This window comes from Nerophis lumbriciformis, linkage group LG13 (assembly GCF_033978685.3).
Source record: "Nerophis lumbriciformis linkage group LG13, RoL_Nlum_v2.1, whole genome shotgun sequence".
Lineage (NCBI taxonomy): Eukaryota > Metazoa > Chordata > Actinopteri > Syngnathiformes > Syngnathidae > Nerophis > Nerophis lumbriciformis.
Window position 1 is genome coordinate 47445106 of NC_084560.2, and position 20315 is coordinate 47465420.

At 38.4% G+C, this 20315-nt stretch overlaps 1 protein-coding gene across 1 annotated transcript in view; it reads left to right on the top strand.

Annotated features, from left to right (window-relative positions):
* The first annotated feature begins 585 nt into the window (after nt 1–585).
* slain1a (SLAIN motif family, member 1a) overlaps nt 586–20315 on the top strand; it is a 33731-nt gene continuing 14001 nt past the window's right edge. Inside the window, exons 1-4 of the mRNA XM_061970685.2 lie at nt 586–1087; nt 12958–13097; nt 13433–13549; nt 20100–20216. Coding sequence (XP_061826669.2) covers nt 621–1087; nt 12958–13097; nt 13433–13549; nt 20100–20216 — 841 coding nt within the window. The 5' untranslated portion in view covers nt 586–620. The remainder of the gene's footprint in view (nt 1088–12957; nt 13098–13432; nt 13550–20099; nt 20217–20315) is intronic.

The window sequence follows — 20315 nt, forward strand, 5'->3', positions numbered from 1 at the left end:
TCCACATGGAGAGGAGCCAGATGAGGTGGTTCGGGCATCTGGTCAGGATGCCACCCGATCGCCTCCCTCGGGAGGTGTTTAGGGCACGTTCGACCGATAGGAGGCCGCGGGGAAGACCCAGGACACGTTGGGAAGACTATGTCTCCCGGCTGGCCTGGGAACGCCTCGGGATCCCCCGGGAGGAGCTGGACCAAGTGGCTGGGGAGAGGGAAGTCTGGGCTTCCCTGCTTAGGCTGCTGCCCCCGCGACCCGACCTCGGATAAGCGGAAGAAGATGGATGGATGGATGGAAGGAATTTGTGCAGTTAAACACTCTTTGTCTAATGAACACCTTCCCCCTAATAAACATCAGCAGTCAGGTGTTATGATGAGTGTGTGACACCCTTGGAAATGCCCACGCATTGTACCAAAACACAACTTCCTGGACATGTGGTCAGTGCTGACCAATCAGAAGGCAGCGTGCAAGTCATGCCAGCATCAGCATCAGCGGTGCGCGTGCGCGTCGCCTCCTCCTCCGCGTTCAAAGCCCATCTTTACCCATCTTTACCCGTCTTTACCCAGCGAGAAGCCCGCGGCCTCCCTCCTCCGCGCCGCCCTCCTCCATGTGCTCGGCGGCGGCCAATGGACGCCGAGGTGCAGCTGCTGGGCTCCCCCGTGATGGCGGACGTCAACGGCAACAATAAGCTCGCCAACGCCGAGCTGGAGGTGCTGAAGCTGCAGGAGCTCGTCCGCAAGCTGGAGCGGCAGAACGAGCAGCTGAGGACGAGGGCCAAGGCCGTCAACAATTGTCCCGTCGCCAGCTCGCATCATCGCCACCATCCTCCTGCCCAGCAGCAGCAGCTTCTGTCGGCCTCGCTGGCTGCTTGTCTCCCCGCAGCCGGAGAGCCTCCCTCGGCTAAGTGGGATCCGTGCGCCCGGGAGACCTTCGCCTATTTCCAGCCCAGCTCGTCGTTGTCTCCCGATGCGGCCGAGGAGGAATTAGATGACGACGACGACGAGGAGGAGGACGATGGAGCCCCGACGGTTCTGGACGAGCTTGACGTCCTGGATCTTTGCAGCGTGCTCCCTCCAACACAGCCTGACTGCTGGTAATGTGCCTTTTCTTTGCTCGCCATGCTTCTGTCTGCATGCAGCTTTCACATCTTTCACATGTTTGACATGTTTGACATGTTTGACATGTTTGACATGCAGGCCACATGCAACAATTCACTCTCAGCATGCAAACAAAAGATCTTTCCAGTTAAGCCATCAGCAATGTGATCAAAAATGCACTAAAGTCATAAAAAAAATGTATGAAGCTTTAATTCCTTTTATAAGCCAAAAGGAACCAGTGTTGCTAATGTAGGTGTTTACCAGAGGTGTGGACTCGAGTCACATGACTTGGACTCGAGTCAGACTCGAGTCATGAATTTGATGACTTTAGACTCGACTTGACAAAATGTAAAAAGACTTGCAACTCGACTTCGACTTTAACATCAATGACTTGTGACTTCACTTGGACTTGAGCCTTTTGAATTGACATGACTTGACATGACTTGCTACTTTCCCCAAAACCCAAAGATGAAAAAGTTATTCGGGAGCGCTCCGTATTTTTCATTGTGTACTTGTCTATCAGCGTTGCGTGTGTCAGCTGGTGTGCTCTCAGTACAACAGCCAATCAAATTACATCTACTTTGTTTTCATCACACAGCATTCATCCAATCAAATTGCAGGCCAACCAACGAAGAAGACATGTCCAAACCACACGCCAGTGAACAAAAAATGATACCTAAAATAATTTTGTTTGGGTATAAAAATTACGAGGTGGTCAACACAAAACGGTTTGCAGTATGCAACACATGCGGTTCCAAAATGACTGATGGAGAGGCAACAACTTCCAACTTCGTCCGGCATTTGAAGTTGCACAAAGAACGGTAAGTTTTGAATGTAAGATAACGTTTATTGGCTAAGTAACGTGACTTTTATTTGCTGTGTAGTTAAATCAGTGAGGCTGTAAACTCACTGCTAACGTTATAACGTTATTGCAAACACGGGAATCTGTTGCAGTTCACTACCTTATTCATACTTTTTGTTCAGTGATTTTTTTCAAGCAGGGTTACGTTAGTCAATATATCACACGTAACGTTAGACGGCGGTCAGCAGCACCGCGTATTTTAGCCACCTAAAAAAAGACAAAAATAGTCAAATAAAGGTCAGTTAAAATGTATACTATATTATGAATATGTGTACCGTTTTAGCTAGCTTTCTGACATACTGTTGGTTGTTTACCTCAGTGGTCCCCAACCACCGGCCCGCGGCCCGGTACTGGTCCGTGGATCGATTGGTATCGGGCCGCACAAGAATTTTTTCTTTTTTTTCTTTTTTTAATTAAATCAACATAAAAAACACAAGATACACTTACAAGTAGTGCACCAACCCAAAACAACTCTCTCCCCCTTTTGTTCTGGGCATTGAACATGAAGACTCTTCCTTCACTGTTCCGAGTGGCCATGAGAGTCTTGGCAGTGCCTGCCTCCAGTGCTCCAGTGGAGCGAGTTTTCAGCCATGGTGGCATCATACTACGCCCCCATCGTGCACAAATGACTGACAGACTCTTGGCTAATTTGGTCTTTTGCAAATGCAATGCAGCATAGGGCCCTGACATATAAAAAGTACAACTTTTTTGTTATGTTCACGTGTATGTCATGTTTTTTCAATGTTAACACTTTTGTACAAATAAGTACATTTGCACTTTATTTTTCAATGTGTTTGTTCTGTAAAGGAATGAGTTAATGTTTAAAATGACTGGTTAATAGTGCTATTATAAAGTGCAATGTCAGCACAATTTTCTTTCCTGCAATTTAAAATGCACTTGTTTTAATAAATAAATACAGCGTTTGAAAAGCATACACAATCTGTGTTAATATATTAGTCTGTGGTTAAAAGGACTTGAAAGGACTCGAAACTCAAAATGCAGGACTTCGGACTTGACTTGAGACTTTCCAGTCTTGACTTTGGACTTGACTCGGGGCTTGCCTGTCTTGACTCGGGACTTGACTCGGACTTGAGGGCAAAGACTTGAGACTTACTTGTGACTTGCAAAACAATGACTTGGTCCCACCTCTGGTGTTTACTAGTGATGGGTCCGGCAACACCGATGCATCGGCGCATGCGTCGAGCTCATAGAGCAAAACCCTGTGTCGGTGCGCGTACCGCTTTTAGAAAGTCACGTGACCGATCATGAGCTGTTTTGGTCACGTGACCGACCAACTGTGTCGCCTCCTCTGTGCCCTGTGAGCATGTCTTTTCTACAGCCGGAGAAATAATAACTAAGAAGAGAAAGCGTCTAAAATTGAATACGTTGGAAAAACCGGTTTTTTTTTTTAAATAAAAATGTGTAAAAATAGATAAATAATATTTTCCAGGTCCACAAGCAACCTCATTCACAACACGTTCTCTTAGATTTCCATGTTATGATACATGTTCACATTATTTATTGACTGTATCTAAAAATTTTTATTTAAATGAAGTTATGAAATAATCCTAAATGAAATACAATGACTTGGTTTATATTATTGTATATACTAGGGCAGGGGTTCTCAACCTTTTTTCAGCAATGTACCCCCTGTGAATTTTTTTTTTAAATTCAAGTACCCCCTAATCAGAGCAAAGCATTTTTGGTTGAAAAAAAAGAAGTAAAATACAGCACTATGTCATCAGTTTCTGATTTATTAAATTGTATAACAGTGCAAAATATTGCTCATTTGTAGTGGTCTTTCTTGAACTATTTGGGAAAAAAAGATATACAAATAGATAAAAACTTGTTGAAAAATAAACAAGTGATTCAATTATCAATAAAGATTTCTACACCTAGAAGTAATAATCAACTTAAAGTGCCCTCTTTGGGGATTGTATTAGAGATCCATCTGGATTCATCAACTTCATTCTAAACATTTCTTCACAAAAAAAATAAATCTTTAACATCAATATTTATGGAACATGTCCACAAAAAATCTAGCTGTCAACACTGAATATTGCATTGTTGCATTTCTTTTCACACTTCTTTTTGACAGACATTTTAGTGAGAAACCTGAGCTTGTGCTTCACGGAGTTTATGAACTTACATTCATATTTTGTTGAAGTATTATTCAATAAATATATTTATAAAGGATTTTTGAATTGTTGCTATTTTTAGAATATTCAAAAAAAAATCTCACGTACCCCTTGGCATACCTTCAAGTACCCCCAGGGGTACGCGTACCCCCATTTGAGAACCACTGTACTAGGTCATCAAATCAGTGTCAGTTGAGTCGGTCCATAGGTTGCCTGTAGGGATTTTTAATGTCCAGCAGATGTCAGTATTTAGTGACACAGTATCGACACAGTATCAATACAGTTTTGCAATGTGTCCAAACGCTTCATGACGCCTCATCAACCCATCACTAGTGTTTACCATAGTCAAAAAAAGGTTGTAATTAAAAATATCACTCAAGAAATATTGGGGGCAGCACGGTGGTAGAGGGGTTATAGTGCATGTGCCTCACAATACCAAGGTCCTGAGCAGTCCTAAATTCAATCCCAGGCTCGGGATCTTTCTGTGGTGGAGTTTGCATGTTCTCCCCGTGACTGCGTGGGTTCTACTCCGGCTTCCTCCCACCTCCAAAGACATGCACCTGGGGATAGGCCCCTCCCACCTCCAAAGACATGCACCTGGGGATAGGTTGATTGGCAACACTAAAATGGTCCCTAGTGTGTGAATGTTGTCTGTCTATCTGTGTTGGCCCTGTGATGAGGTGGCGACTTGTCCAGGGTGTACACCGCCTTCCGCCCATGTGCAGCTGAGATAGGCTCCAGCGCCCCCCGCGACCCCAAAGGGAATAAGCGGTAGAAAATGGATGGATGGATAACGTAACCAACTGTTTTATTATGAACATTACTAACAAACACATTGTTGAGCCTCCATCCATCCATCCATTTTTCTACCGCTTGTCCCTTTTTTGGAGTTGCATTCAGGCAGAAGGCAGGGTACACCCTGGACAAGTCGCCACCTCATCGCAGGGCCAACACAGATAGACAGACAACATTCACACACTAGGGACCATTTAGTGTTGCCAATCAACCTATCCCCAGGTGCATGTCTTTGGAGGTGGGAGGGGCCTATCCCCAGGTGCATGTCTTTGGAGGTGGGAGGGGCCTATCCCCAGGTGCATGTCTTTGGAGGTGGGAGGGGCCTATCCCCAGGTGCATGTCTTTGGAGGTGGGAGGAAGCCGGAGTAGAACCCACCAGTCACGGGGAGAACATGCAAACTCCACACAGAAAGATCACGAGCCTGGGATTGAAGTCAGGACCTTTGTATTGTGAGGCACATGCACTAACCCCTCTACCACCGTGCTGCCCGCATTGCTGAGCCTAATTGAGCAAAATAAGCCTTTACATGATACTGTACTCACGTAACTATTCTAAAACCATCATGTCCATTCATGATTTGCTTTTAACTAGGGCTGGGCGATATGGATGAAAAAGTATATCTCAATTTATTTTTGCTTAAACTCGATATTTGATATATATCTCGATAAATTTTCCGGTGAAAGTATACATATAAAGCTATTCATTTTTGAGCGATATTCAGTGGAATTGAAGTGAATGACAAGTGTACTGTAAACACTTTAATTAACCAGTTAGTCAAGATGGGTATTAACAGCACAGAAAATAAAATGTTTAAGTAGTACAGAATTACATAACATAAATAAAATAGAAAAATATTATTTCTACGTAAAATAAATAACAAAGCTGTGCAAATAATAGAAAATGTATCAAACTCAGGTACAAAATACATTTGCAAGCAGGCACTTTTTAATTCCCAGTGTAGGATGTAATGGACTGTCACACACGTCCGCTTCAGGCTTGGACAGAGGAAGGGACTCAGATGCAGAGAGGTGATTCCAAATAAAGCTTTTATTTTGAAATACTCTTTAAGCCTCCAGAGCCGAGTAAATTCAATTACTATGAAATACAAAAATACTATTGACAAAATGTTCCAAAAGGGAAAAAACGAAAATCACTCCAAAAAAGGAGGAATACAAAAATAAGGACGATATAATTAGCACCGTATCTGTTATCAAAAAAGTTTAACAAAAAAACGCTCCAAACAGGAGGAAGAAAATAAAGACTATAAAACTTAACTACTCTAATCAATGTAAACAAAAAATCACTCAACAAACTTTGAGGAAAAAATCTTTAAGGAAAAATAATAACTCACCACTGCGGTAGAAAAAGGTAGGATAACAAAAGTCGCTCTGAGGGAGGAAAAAAGTTAATTCAAAATGACAGCGTGGGATATTCTGGGAGCAAGGACGTAGACGTGAGACAAGGCAAGGCATGGACATGAACAGGGACATGGAACGCAAGACAGGCACGAAAGCTCGAGACAATCTGGCACAGAACAAGGGGAGGCTTGGGCTTATAAAGAACATGAGGGTAATGGGAAACAGGTGGAAACAATCAAGGGTCAGGAATGACGTCAGACTGGTGACACAAGAGGAAGGACCCGTGATCTGAAACAAGAGGAGTTGCTTTTCAAAATAAAACATGTAAATCACAAGACAGAAAAAACCAAGACAAGACTTCCCTCACCGCGGTGTGACAGTACGCTTCTGGTCAGCACCAAGTAAGTGACTTGACTTCAATGTGCTGCTATCATCTTCCTCACTTCGGCGTACATTTTTGGCAGCATTTCTCCTGCGAAATATGCAACTGGAGAGCAGTTTTGATTTGGGCTAACATGGTAAACAACTCAAATGAATGTTTTATCATACTTTTGTCCAAATGTGGCCAAGTAGATGCAATGTGGGTTTTCTGGACGTGGTCTACATCGATAAAAGAAACATCTAAAGAAGAGAATCCTTCTGCCATCTTCCACTAGTTTTTAACGTAAATCGCCCGCCTGAATATTCCCTCTTCTCTTCTCCGACTCTCTCTCTCCTCTCATTTGGGATGTCTGTTGTGATTTCACTTCCTGGTTCCATCACCCGTCCTATCTTGCCTCTGATTGGCCTGTCCCTAATGTTTTGCCTTAATCTCAACCAATCGTGACCCATCATAGTAAACAACCAACCAATCATGGATGCTCTTATACATGCAAGCAGGTCTTGGAAGGAGGAAGGGGAGGGGCTTAGTAGGTTCATGGAGGGGGAGAACAAGGAACACAACAAATAAGCAGCGTTTGGTCATTTTAACGTGAAATAAATTATATCGATATTACGATATTTTATTAGATCATATCTTGTTTAAAAATATATCGATATGTCTTACAAACTCCATATATCGCCCAGCCCTACTTTGAACTATATATCATCATCAACGTACATGCTCACTAAGAAAGCTTTGTGCTTAGTGAGCAAAATACCCAAATAATTTACATTTCACCGTTTTTTAATATAGCAATTCTATTATTATAATGTTCACTCATTAATTATCTTAATACATCAGCCAAACTGAGCAGAATAAGCCTAATGAACTGTTGAAACTACTCTACCATTATATTGTTATTATGCAAATATGCACACTTATAAAGTGTTTTATTTTTTTCACTAAATTGAGCAAAATAACCCTAATTATTTACTGTTTTAATTTACTATTGAATTCACCACTTGTACACTATTTATTTTATCGAATTTTAAACCTTTTTTTAAAATTTAATTGAGCAAAAACAGCCTCATAATTTACATTGCGCTCTTTTGACTTATGCAAATATGCACATTTATCAAATATTTTATCCCATTTTTTCACTAAATTGAGCTAAAACAGCCTATTAATTTACATGATGATGTTTTAACTTACCATTTAGAGCAGTAAATATGCACACTTATTGATTATTGCAACACATTTTTCATTAAATTGAGCAAAACAGCCCAATAATTCACATTATGCTGTTTTAATGTACCATAGTAGTACAGTATTATTAACAAATATACACACTCATTAGATATTTATAAAAAAAAAAATGTTTACAAAATTGAGCAATAAGAGCCTAATAATTTACATAATGCTGTTTTGACTTATCATTCTATTACAACTAAGCAAATATGCACATTTATCAAATATTTTATCCCATTTTTTTCACTAAATTAAGCTAAAACAGCCTTACAATTTACATAATGCTGTTTTAACTTACCATTGAGTGCAGTATTATTCCACAAACATGCCCACTTTTTAAATTGAGCAAAACCATCCTAATCATTTAAAATATGTTTTTTTAAGTTACAATTACAGTATTGTTATGCAAATAGGCATCCTTATCAAATATTTGATCAAAATGTTTTACTAAATTGAGCAAAAAAAGCCTAATCACTTACATAATGCTGTTTTGATTTATCATCCTCACGATGCAAGTATGCACATTTATCAATATTTGTTCATTTTTTAACTACATTTAGCAAAATGTTTGACCATTTACCTTTCACACATATTCAATAATGAAATATAATGAAGAAATTCCATTTTTATTCATATATTTCTACTAAATTAGGCAAAAAATAGGCCTATCATACTATTTTAATTTGCCATTGTATATTTTTATTCACATTAGAATATTTTAAAACATTTCAATTTGAGTAAAAATAGCCTAATAATTCACATTATACTGTTTTAACTTACCATTCTATTATTTTGATGCATATTATACACACAGAATAAATATTTTATCACATTTGACAACTAAATTTAACAAAAATATCCTTATAATTGACATTACACTGTTTATCTTACCATTCTGTTATTGAATATTTAAATATAATTAAAATATTTTTAATATCGTTATTCAACAATTTCAGCTTTATTGAGTAAAAATAGCCTAATAATTTACATTATACTATTTTAACTTACCATTCTATTGTTATGATGCATATTATACACACTTAATAAATATGTTATCACATTTTACAACTAAATTGAACAAAAAAGCCTAATAATTGACATTACACTGTTAATCTTACCATTCTGCTATTGAATATTTAAATAAAGTTTTAATATTTGTAATATTGTTGTTCAAACTTGAATATTAAAAAAAAAAAAAATCAGCTAAATTGAGTAAAAGTAGCCTAATAATTCACATTATACTATTTTAACTTACCATTCTATTATTATGATGCATATTATACACACTTAATAAATATGTAATCACATTTTACAACTAAATTGAACAAAAAAGCCTAATAATTGACATTACACTGTTAATCTTACCATTCTGTTATTTAATATTTAATTATATTTGAAATATTTAAACTTAAATGAAATGTTATTTAAATATTTCCACTAAATTGAGCAAAATAAATGTAATAATTGACATGAGAGTGTTTTAATGTCAAGTAATGCAGCAAATAAAACCTCTGCAATATGTTATAACAACACCAAAAGATATGCCTATAAAACTGTACATGCAGAAACACCTCCCATCATGCACCAGTGCGAGGAGCATGATAGTGAGGGATGTATTTGTTTGTGTGATGATGTGATGATGTGGAAAGTGGAGCGCACGCATCAATGCATGCAGCCATGATAGCTTGCAACATTCAGCTCGCCGCCATCCTTCCATCCTTCCATCCTTCCATCGACCGAAGACAAACCCTGGACCCTCGATAGACGCCTGACTGTGACCTACTTGCTCAATGAGGGTCAGCCCTCGCCGCCATGTCTCATGTGGAGTAGCAACTCAGCTGCAGTATTTCCTCAAATAGTGGCCTCCGCCCTAATAAACTGCTACTGAAATGACATCTTTACCCCCTCTTTATACACGGTATGGCATCTGTAAAGCTGGAGTGCAACCAAGTTATGTGGAGAAAATTAACACATTGGACGAATAAAAGCCTCCTTGCTAATAAACGCCTCACCTTAATAAAGGCCTCAGCTCTTATAGGCACTCTGCAGTTGAGTAAATAGACAACACCACTCTATGACAGATATGGTATGATTAGTACAAATAAAGTCCCCCCCAATAAATGCCTTACCCCTAATTCATGCTAGTACTCTCTGCAGTTGACTCCACAAACACCTCCAGCAATTATATGAGAATATTGAGTATTGTTATGAAAACCCATACAATTAAACACCTTCACTTATATAACGCTTATAAAGTCATTTATATAGTATGCTAATATAGACACTTACATCATGTGATCCCTTCATTATAACACTTATATAAGACTTTTAAAGTCATGTTGATAGTAGGCTAATATAGACACTTACATCATGTGATGCCTTCATTATAACACTTACATAAGACTTGTAAAGTCATTTTGATAGTAGGCTAATATAGACACTTACATCATGTGATGCCTTCATTGTAACACTTATATAAGACTTTTAAAGTCATTTTGATAGTAGGCTAATATAACTAATATATACACTTACATCATGTGTTGCCTTCATTATAACACTTATATAACGCTTTTAAAGTCATTTTGATAGTAGGCTAATATAGCTAATATAGACACTTTCATCATGTGTGGCCTTCATTATAACACTTGTATAAGACTTTTAAAGTCATTTTGACAGTAGGCTAACATAGCAAATATAGACACTTTCATCATGTGTGGCCTTCATTATAACACTTATATGGCACTTAGAAAGTCATTTTTTATAGTAGGCTATTATAGCTAATATAGACACTTTAATCATGTGATGCCTTCATTATAACACTTATATAACGCTTTTAAAGTCATTTTGATGGTAGGCTAATATAGCTAATATAGACACTTACATCATGTGTTGCCTTCATTATAACACTTATATAAGACTTTTAAAGTCATTTTGATAGTAGGCTAATATAGACACTTACATCATGTGTTGCCTTCATTATAACACTTATATAAGACTTTTAAAGTCATTTTCATAGTAGCCTAATATTGCTAATATAGACACTTTCATCATGCGTTGCCTTCATTATAACACTTATATAAGGCTTTTAAAGTCATTTTAATAGTAGGCTATTATAGCTAATACAGACACTTTCATCATGTGTTGCCTTCATTATAACACTTATATAAGACTTTTAAAGTCATTTTAATAGTAGGCTAATATAGACACTTACATCATGTGTTGCCTTCATTATAACACTTATATAAGACTTTTAAAGTCATTTTGATAGTAGGCTAATATAGCTAATATAGACACTTACATCATGTGTTACCTTGATTATAACACTTATATGAAGCTTTTAAAGTAATTTTGATAGTAGGCTAATATAGATAATATAGACACTTACATCATGTGTTGCCTTCATTATAACACGTATATAAGACTTTTAAAGTCATTTTGATAGTAGCCTAATATAGCTAATATAGACACTTTCATCATGCGTTGCCTTCATTATAACACTTATATAAGGCTTTTAAAGTCATTTTAATAGTAGGCTATTATAGCTAATATAGACACTTTCATCATGCGTTGCCTTCATTATAACACTTATATAAGGCTTTTAAAGTCATTTTAATAGTAGGCTATTATAGCTAATATAGACACTTTCATCATGTGTTGCCTTCATTATAACACTTATATAAGACTTTTAAAGTCATTTTGATAGTAGGCTAATATAGACACTTACATCATGTGTTGCCTTCATTATAACACTTATACAAGACTTTTAAAGTCATTTTGATAGTAGGCTAATATAGCTAATATAGACACTTACATCATGTGTTACCTTGATTATAACACATATATGAAGCTTTTAAAGTAATTTTGATAGTAGGCTAATATAGATAATATAGACACTTACATCATGCGTTGCCTTCATTATAACACGCATATAAGACTTTTAAAGTCATTTTGATAGTAGCCTAATATAGCTAATATAGACACTTTCATCATGCGTTGCCTTCATTATAACACTTATATAAGGCTTTTGAAATCATTTTAATAGTAGGCTATTATAGCTAATATAGACACTTTCATCATGTGATGCCTTCATTATAACACTTATATAACGCTTTTAAAGTCATTTTGATGGTAGGCTAATATAGACACTTTCATCATGTGTTGCCTTCATTATAACACTTATATAAGACTTTTAAAGTCATTTTGACAGTAGGCTAACATAGCTAATATAGACACTTACATCATGTGTTGCCTTCATTATAACACATATATAAGACTTTTTAAGTCATTTTGATAGTAGGCTAATATAGACACTTACATCATGTGTTGCCTTCATTACAACACATATATAAGGCTTTAAATTTTTTGCGTCTCCCGGCAGATTTTTTTTTGGTACTTTTGGTCCAATATGGCTCTTTCAACGTCTTGGGTTGCTGACCCCTAGTGGTGCGCCAAAGAATCACTTCATGAAATATTGTAATGACGTGATTTAAAGGTTTATCGGACCTTCAACGGAAGTCGTTATGATCCGACTACTGTAGACCGCAGTCGACGCCAAAATAAACGTCATTTCGATCACTCATAGAAATGTTCCCAACACAGTGTTACCGTTCAAACTGGGTGTAATGCTACATTGGCCGAAAATATTCAATATACTTGTGAAATAAAACTTCTGCCTTTTTTGATGAATGCTTACGCCTACTACGCTACCATATTATATTATACTACTCTCTATTTTATGCTGCCCTTTTTTTTTATTATATATTGTGTATATTATATAAAAATATAATATATCTGTATATACAACATGTAAATATTACAGTATTTTATATTGCTACTATGGTACATTTTTAGTCTACTTAATACCTGCCGTAAAATAATTCCTTTCCATCCGTATACTTTCCATCCTTTGTAACTGAGCTACTGTGTGGAACAATTTCCCTTGTGGATCAATAAAGTTTGAATGTAGGTCATTACTTGGAGAGCCAGGTGTTTTCTGGGGTGGTTCTTGGTGGAAAAAAAAGTTGGTGAACCGCTGATACGAAGTGTTTTCTGGTTGCTATGGCAACAAAACAACAACAACAAGACTGTCCCGGTGTCTCCCAGGCTCTACACGAGTCCCAGGGCCAAGCTGCAGGGCAGCGACGGCGGCCTCAGCCCGCTCCAGTGGTGCAGGCGGGTGCTGGACCACCCGGGACCAGAAGTGGAGCTGGCCAGGATGACTCTGTGCCACAGATTGGACCAAGGTAACCCGATTAGCGTCCGACAACATGTGGACAACATCTGGCCCTCTCGGCTAAGCCGCGACACATGTTGCTCCACACGTGCAAGGAACAAAATGGACATAATAGATGATTTTAATACGTAGTCTTTATGCAGAGTGTACACATGTGAGTTAGTACACTTTCAGGGTGCCTCCTGGTAAAAAAACAGCTAAATGTGAAGTTAGTTGTGACGTCTGCAATCCCTGATTATCCTACACAAATCTCTACTTCAGTCCAATAATCTGTGTCATGTACAACATCAATAGCAGATGACTCATGGCTTACTATTCAATCAATCCCTTTTCTGTCCTGTTTAGCCAAGCGCTGGCGAGGAGCCGCTTCCGCCCGTCCGTACAGCTGCATAGACGGGCTGGCCACCTTCAGCTGCCCCGTCCTGCCTTACGCCAAACCCGCGACGCCAAGCGAGTCCACGGGTAACGCCACGCGCATGCCATCATACAGGGACATTGGGGCAGGCGCGGCTTATACTTGCCAACCCTCCCGAATTTTCCGGGAGACTCCCGAAATTCAGCGCCTCTCCCGAAAACCTCCCGAGACAAATATTCTCCCGAAAATCTCCCGATTTTTCAGCCGGAGCTGGAGGCCACGCCCCCTCCAGCTCCATGCGGACCTGAGTGAGGACAGCCTTTTTTCATGACGGGAAGAACTAAATCATCCAGACTTGAGATAAATTGTATTATTATATTTATCTTACCTAAAAATAAATATATTTATTAATTTAAAAAAAAAAAAAACTAAATACATTTTCACTATATTTTGCTAAAAACATCAAAATTAATTGTATTTTTATTTTTTATTTTTTCTGACTCCTTATTACATCCGGCCATAGAATTATACATTAAAATAAACATATTTGAAATAATTAATTTTAAATGATCATAATAATTCATTTAAAATGACCATATTTAATTATTAAAATAATTGCTTGTTTATCAACAACTTTAGCATTTTATTCATTACATTTTGAAGCTCTCAGAAGCCAAGTTATGTTATATTCCTTAATATTTATTTATGCAAGTTTGAAGTATCAATTATCCAAACACTGTTTTGTTTGCATATTTTCAGGATGTATATATATATATATGTATATATATATATATATATATATATATATATATATATATATATATATATATATATTAGAGATGCACGGATAGGCAATTTATTTCATCCGCAACCGCGTCAGAAAGTCGTCAACCATCCGCCATCCACCCGATGTAACGTTTGATCAGAACTGCACCCGCCCGCCATCCGCCCGATCTAATATAGATGATGCAAGGCATTAGTGAGGCACCTGCCAACTACTCCGGTTTTCCCGTAATTCGTACGGTTTTCATCAACCTATTCCGGGTTTTTCATTAATTAAAAAAAAAAAAAAGGGTGAAAACTACGCGAATTGCACCTTGTGCAGACAAGATTTTTCGATCGGACACGGAGGAATTAGCGATGTAAAAGACCACGTTGGGACAAAAAAACACAAGTCTAATGCCGTTGCTAGCGATACAAGTGGAAAACTTTCAACGTTTTTCGTCGCCCAAACAGATTCTTTGGATGTGATAAATGCCGAAGTTTTATTTACGGAGGCAATAATTGAGCATGGACTTCCAATCGCACTGGCTGATCACATGGGACAGTTACATGTTTGTAATGCAACCTTTAAAAATCATTACGCGGTGATCGCGGTCCCAAAAATAAACTTTTCTTGCATGATAATGTCCAGAAAAATTTGCTTTATATTACTATAGAGTCCTTTTAACGAATGAGTTTGATGGTTTATCACAAACCTTAAATGAAAGAAGTCCTTTGTTCTCCTGCACCATGGCCTTGCTTCGTGTTTGGTGCGCAACCTCACTGAGGTTATAAAGCTTTTGCCTGTTAAAGAAAGGAGACTGATCCAATGCAGCACAGATATTCGCGTGCCACGCTGTCACGACCCAGACGCACACCAGTGCGCAATCATATGGGAGCCGCGCTGAGCGCACCTCCAAGCGCGTCTCGCTGCCGACGACGGCCGGGTATGGGCCCGACGCTCCAGCGCCATCCATTTTCAGGGCTAGTTGATTCGGCAGGTGGGTTGTTACACACTCCTTAGCGGGTTCCGACTTCCATGGCCACCGTCCTAGCTGCTGTCTATATCAACCAGGGTGAGCCCCACCCCTTTCGTGAGCGCACTGCGCGCGGAGTGACCCCTGTTACGCGCCCCCGGCAACAGGGGTGGCGGGCAGGTAAGCTGCGCGGGCGGAGCGCGCGGAGTGACCCCTGTTACGAGCCCCCGGCCACGGGGGTGGCGGGCAGGTAAGCTGCTTACCTGCTGCGCGTGACGCCGGCCGCGGCGAAGGCGGACGAGGCGGGGTGTCGGTGCGGTGGGCGCGGTGGTGACCCTGGACGTGCGTCGGGCCCTTCTCGCGGATCGCCTCAGCTAGGGCTCCCGGTGGGGCCCTCTCGGGGGAAGGGGCCTCGGTCCCGGACCCCGGCGAGGCGTCCCTTCTCCACTCCGTAAAAGTGTCCATCTCTTTTCTTTTTTTTTCTTCTGTTGTGGCATATGCTGCAGGTGCCTGCTCGTTTTTCGTATGTGGGTAACAACATTTAACTATGTATATATATTTACCAATTGGTTTAACTGCCACCCGCAAAAAAAATAAAATAAAATAAAAAAATATATATATATATCTAATTAATCCACCCGACCCGACCCGCGCGCGGATAAAATCGTATTTTTTTTTATTTCATCCGCCTGATCCGCGGATAATCCGCGGACTCCCCGGTTGTGTCCGCAAACCGCGCATCTCTAATATATATATATATATATATATATATATATATATATATATATATATATATATATATATATATATGAAATACTTGACTTGGTGAATTCTAGCTGTCAATATACTCCTCCCCTCTTAACCACGCCCCCAACCACGCCCCGCCCCCAACCCCCCACCTCCCGAAATCGGAGGTCTCAAGGTTGGCAAGTATGGGCGCGGCAGCTTGAGAAAAACGAAGAAAAATGTATTTTTCAACTTGCTAAGCTAACTTTAGCTATGTAAAAGTCAAAGTTGGTGTACTTTTTGTAGTTTAGTTGAATTTGTCAGTAGTTTAGTTTAGTATGATTCCTATGGCACACCAAAAAAGGTGCAGCAGCTTGAGAAAAAACAAAAAAAACTTGCTAAACTAATTGGAGCTATGTTAACGGCATAATTAGTGTAATGTTAGTAGATTAGTTTAGTTGAATTTGTCAGTAGTTTAGTGTCAGTTACTAGGTTCATAGGGGACACCAGACATGGTGCAGCAGCTTGAGAAAAACTTTTTTTTTTTTTTTCAAACTTGCTAACATAAGTTTAGTCATGTTGAAGGCATCGTTGGTGGAATTTTAGTAGTTTAGCTGAGTTGAATTTGTTTTTAGTTTAGTGTCAGTTACTAGGTTTTGAGGGGACACTATTGCAGTAGCTTGAGAAAAACAAAGAAAAATATATTTTTCAACTTGCTAAGCTTACTTTTTGTAGTTTAGTTGAATTTGTCAGTAGTTTAGTTTAGTATGATTCCTATGGCACACCAAAAAAGGTGCAGCAGCTTGAGAAAAAACAAAAAAACTTGCTAAACTAATTGGAGCTATGTTAACGGCATAATTACTGTAATATTAGTAGATTAGTTTAGTTGAATTTGTCAGTAGTTTAGTGTCAGTTACTAGGTTCATAGGGGACACCAGACATGGTGCAGCAGCTTGAGAAAAACTTTTTTTTTTTTTTTTTTCAAACTTGCTAACATAAGTTTAGTTATGTTGAAGGCATCGTTGCTGTAATTTTAGTAGTGTCATGTCTGTGTAATCATGTTTTGTTTTAGTCATGTTTTGTTTAGTTATTGGACTTTTTAGTTTCTGGCTTTTCACTCCCTCGTCTTGTTTCCATGATTACCCATTGGTTTCACCCGTTCCACGTTTGGACTCATTGTGCACTCTTGTTTGTCACCATAGCAACCCATTAGTTTTCACCTGTCACGTCACGCACCTGTTTCACGTTTTGAGTCACGCACCTGTTTTCGTTAATCATGTCTGTAGTATTTAAGTTCATTGTTTTTCAGTTTGTCTTTCTGGTGACATCCCCACATTTATGCTCTGCACATTTCTGACTCTTTTTTCATGTCCATCGTTCACGCTGCTCCTTTTTGTCCATGCCAAGTAAGTTTTGTTTATTATTGCCACAGTTAGTGTTTTTTGTTGTTCATAGTTTTTTGCCTTTGTGCGAGTGTTTGGTTTCATAGTTTGTTCTCCGCCATTGTGCGCGCCTTTTGTTTACTTCCTTGTTTTGTATTTATAGTGTTTAAATAAAAATGTACCTGCATTCCCGTCTCGCCCGAGCCAACTTTCCGTTGCCTTCGAGAAAAACTAAACCCCAGGACCAAGTCATGACAAGTAGTTTAGCTGAGTTGAATTTGTTTTTAGTTTAGTGTCAGTTACTAGGTTTTGAGGGGACACTATTGCAGTAGCTTGAGAAAAACAAATACTATTTATTTTTAAACTTGCTAAGATAACTTTAGTTGTGTTGAAGGCATAATTAGTGTAATTTTAGTAGATTAGTTGAATTTGTCAGTAGTTTAGTTCAGGGGAAGTCACCGGATTTCTAGGGGACATCAGAGAAGGTGCAGCAGCTTGAGAAAAATAAAAAATAAATATATATATTTTTTTAACTTGCTAAGCTAACTTTAGCTATGGAAAAGTCAAAGTTGGTGTAGTTTTTGTAGTTTAGCTAAATTGAATTTGTCAGTAGTTTAGTTTAGTATGACTCCTATGGCACACCAAAAAAGGTGCAGCAGCTTGAGAAAAACAAAAAAAAAAAAGATTTTTTTTTAACTCGCTAAGCTAACTTTAGCTATGGAAAAGTCAAAATTGGTGTAATTTTTGTAGTTTAGCTGAATTGAATTTGTCAGTAGTTTAGTTTAGTATGACTCCTATGGCACACCAAAAAAGGTGCAGCAGCTTGAGAAAAACAAAAAACAAAATAGATTTTTCCACTTGCTAAGCTAACTTAAGCTACGTTGACGACATAATTGGAGTAATGTTAGTAAATTAGTGCAGTTGAAGTTGTCAGTAGTTTAGTGTCAGTTACTAGGTTCCTAGGGGACACCAGAGAAGGTGCAGCAGCTTGAGAAAAACAAAAAAAAATATATTTTTTTTTAACTTGCTAAGCTAACTTTAGCTATGGAAAAGTCAAAATTGGTGTAATTTTTGTAGTTTAGCTGAATTTAATTTGTCAGTAGTTTAGTTTAGTATGACTCCTATGGCACATCACAAAAGGTGCAGCAGCTTGAGAAAAACAAAAAAAAAATAGATTTTTTTTTAACTCGCTAAGCTAACTTTAGCTATGGAAAAGTCAAAGTTGGTGTAATTTTTGTAGTTTAGCTGAATTGAATTTGTCAGTAGTTTAGTTTAGTATGACTCCTATGGCACATCACAAAAGGTGCAGCAGCTTGAGAAAAACAAAAACAAAATAGATTTTTCCACTTGCTAAGCTAACTTAAGCTACGTTAACGACATAATTGGAGTAATGTTAGTAAATGAGTGCAGTTGAAGTTGTCAGTAGTTTAGTGTCAGTTACTAGGTTCCTAGGCGACACCAGAGAAGGTGCAGCAGCTTGAGAAAAACAAAAAAATATATATTTTTTTTTAACTTGCTAAGCTAACTTTAGCTATGGAAAAGTCAAAGTTGGTGTAATTTTTGTAGTTTAGCTGAATTGAATTTGTCAGTAGTTTAGTTTAGTATGACTCCTATGGCACATCACACAAGGTGCAGCAGCTTGAGAAAAACAAAAACAAAAATAGATTTTTCCACTTGCTAAGCTAACTTAAGCTACGTTAACGACATAATTGGAGTAATGTTAGTAAATTAGTGCAGTTGAAGTTGTCAGTAGTTTAGTGTCAGTTACTAGGTTCCTAGGGGACACCAGAGAAGGTGCAGCAGCTTGAGAAAAACAATGAACATTTATTTTAACTAAGATAACTTTAGTTATGTTGAAGGCATAATTAGTGTAATTTTAGTAGATTAGTTGAATGTTTCAGTAGTGTAGTTCAGTAGAAGTCACTGGATTTCTAGGGGACACCAGAAAAGGTGCAGCAGCTTGAGAAAAACAAATAAAATAGATTTTATTTTAACTTGCTAAGCTAACATTAGCTATGTCAAAGGCATAATTAGTGTAATTTTGGTAGATTAGTTGAAATGGTCAGTAGTTAAGTATCAGTTACTGGATTCCTAAGGGACGTCAGAGAAGGTGCAGCAGCTTGATAAAAACAAAAAACTTTTTTTTTTTTTTTTAAACTTGCTAAGCTAACTTTAGCTATGTCATAGGTAAACTTTGTGTAGTTGTATTAGGTTAGTTTAAATGAATTTGCCAGTAGTTTAGTTTGGTATAAGTTAGTGGATTCCTATGGGACATCAGAGAAGACGCGGCAGCTTGAGAAAAACAAAGAAGAACTGTTTGTAGACCTGCTAAGCTAACTTCAGCTATGCTAAAAGCAAAATAAAATAAATTTGGATGAGTTTAATTTCATATTAGTTACCTGGTGTCCAGGTGGCATCGCAGAAGGTGCAGCAGCTTGAGCAAAACAAAGAAAAATAGTTATAAAACAACGTAAATATGTGATTTTAAAGAGAAACTGTTTAGTTAGTGCTTTGTTTTGTTTAGTATCAGTTGTTGGATGTGCTGTGGGCATCAGGGTAGCGCAGCAGCTTGATAAAAACAAAGAAATGCTGTTTTTAAACCTGCTAAGCTAACCGAGGCTTTGCATTTGCTTTTGGGCGTGTGTTTATTTGACAACATTTTCTTGGTGGAAAAACTCATCACCAATGTAGTCATTTCCAGGTCTGTGAATGTTCTGAACTCCTGGTTCCATGCCATACTAAGCAGCGGGATGGATGTGCATGTGGGATTAAAGTCTAATCACTTTTTATCCTCTCCCTACATGCGTCAGCACCGATAGCCGCATCTTCGCCATCACCGTCGTCGTCATCACCTTTGGTCCGGCCCAGCCACCCTCTGAGATCCAGTGACAGAGCCCCCAGCTTCCTGGCGAACTCCGCCCTGCACAGTAAGACATTCACACATACCCTCCATGATGTTTGGAGTCAAATACAGGTGTTTTTTTTAAAGTTGCAAAAAAAACCATGAAATGAACCTGACTCCTAAT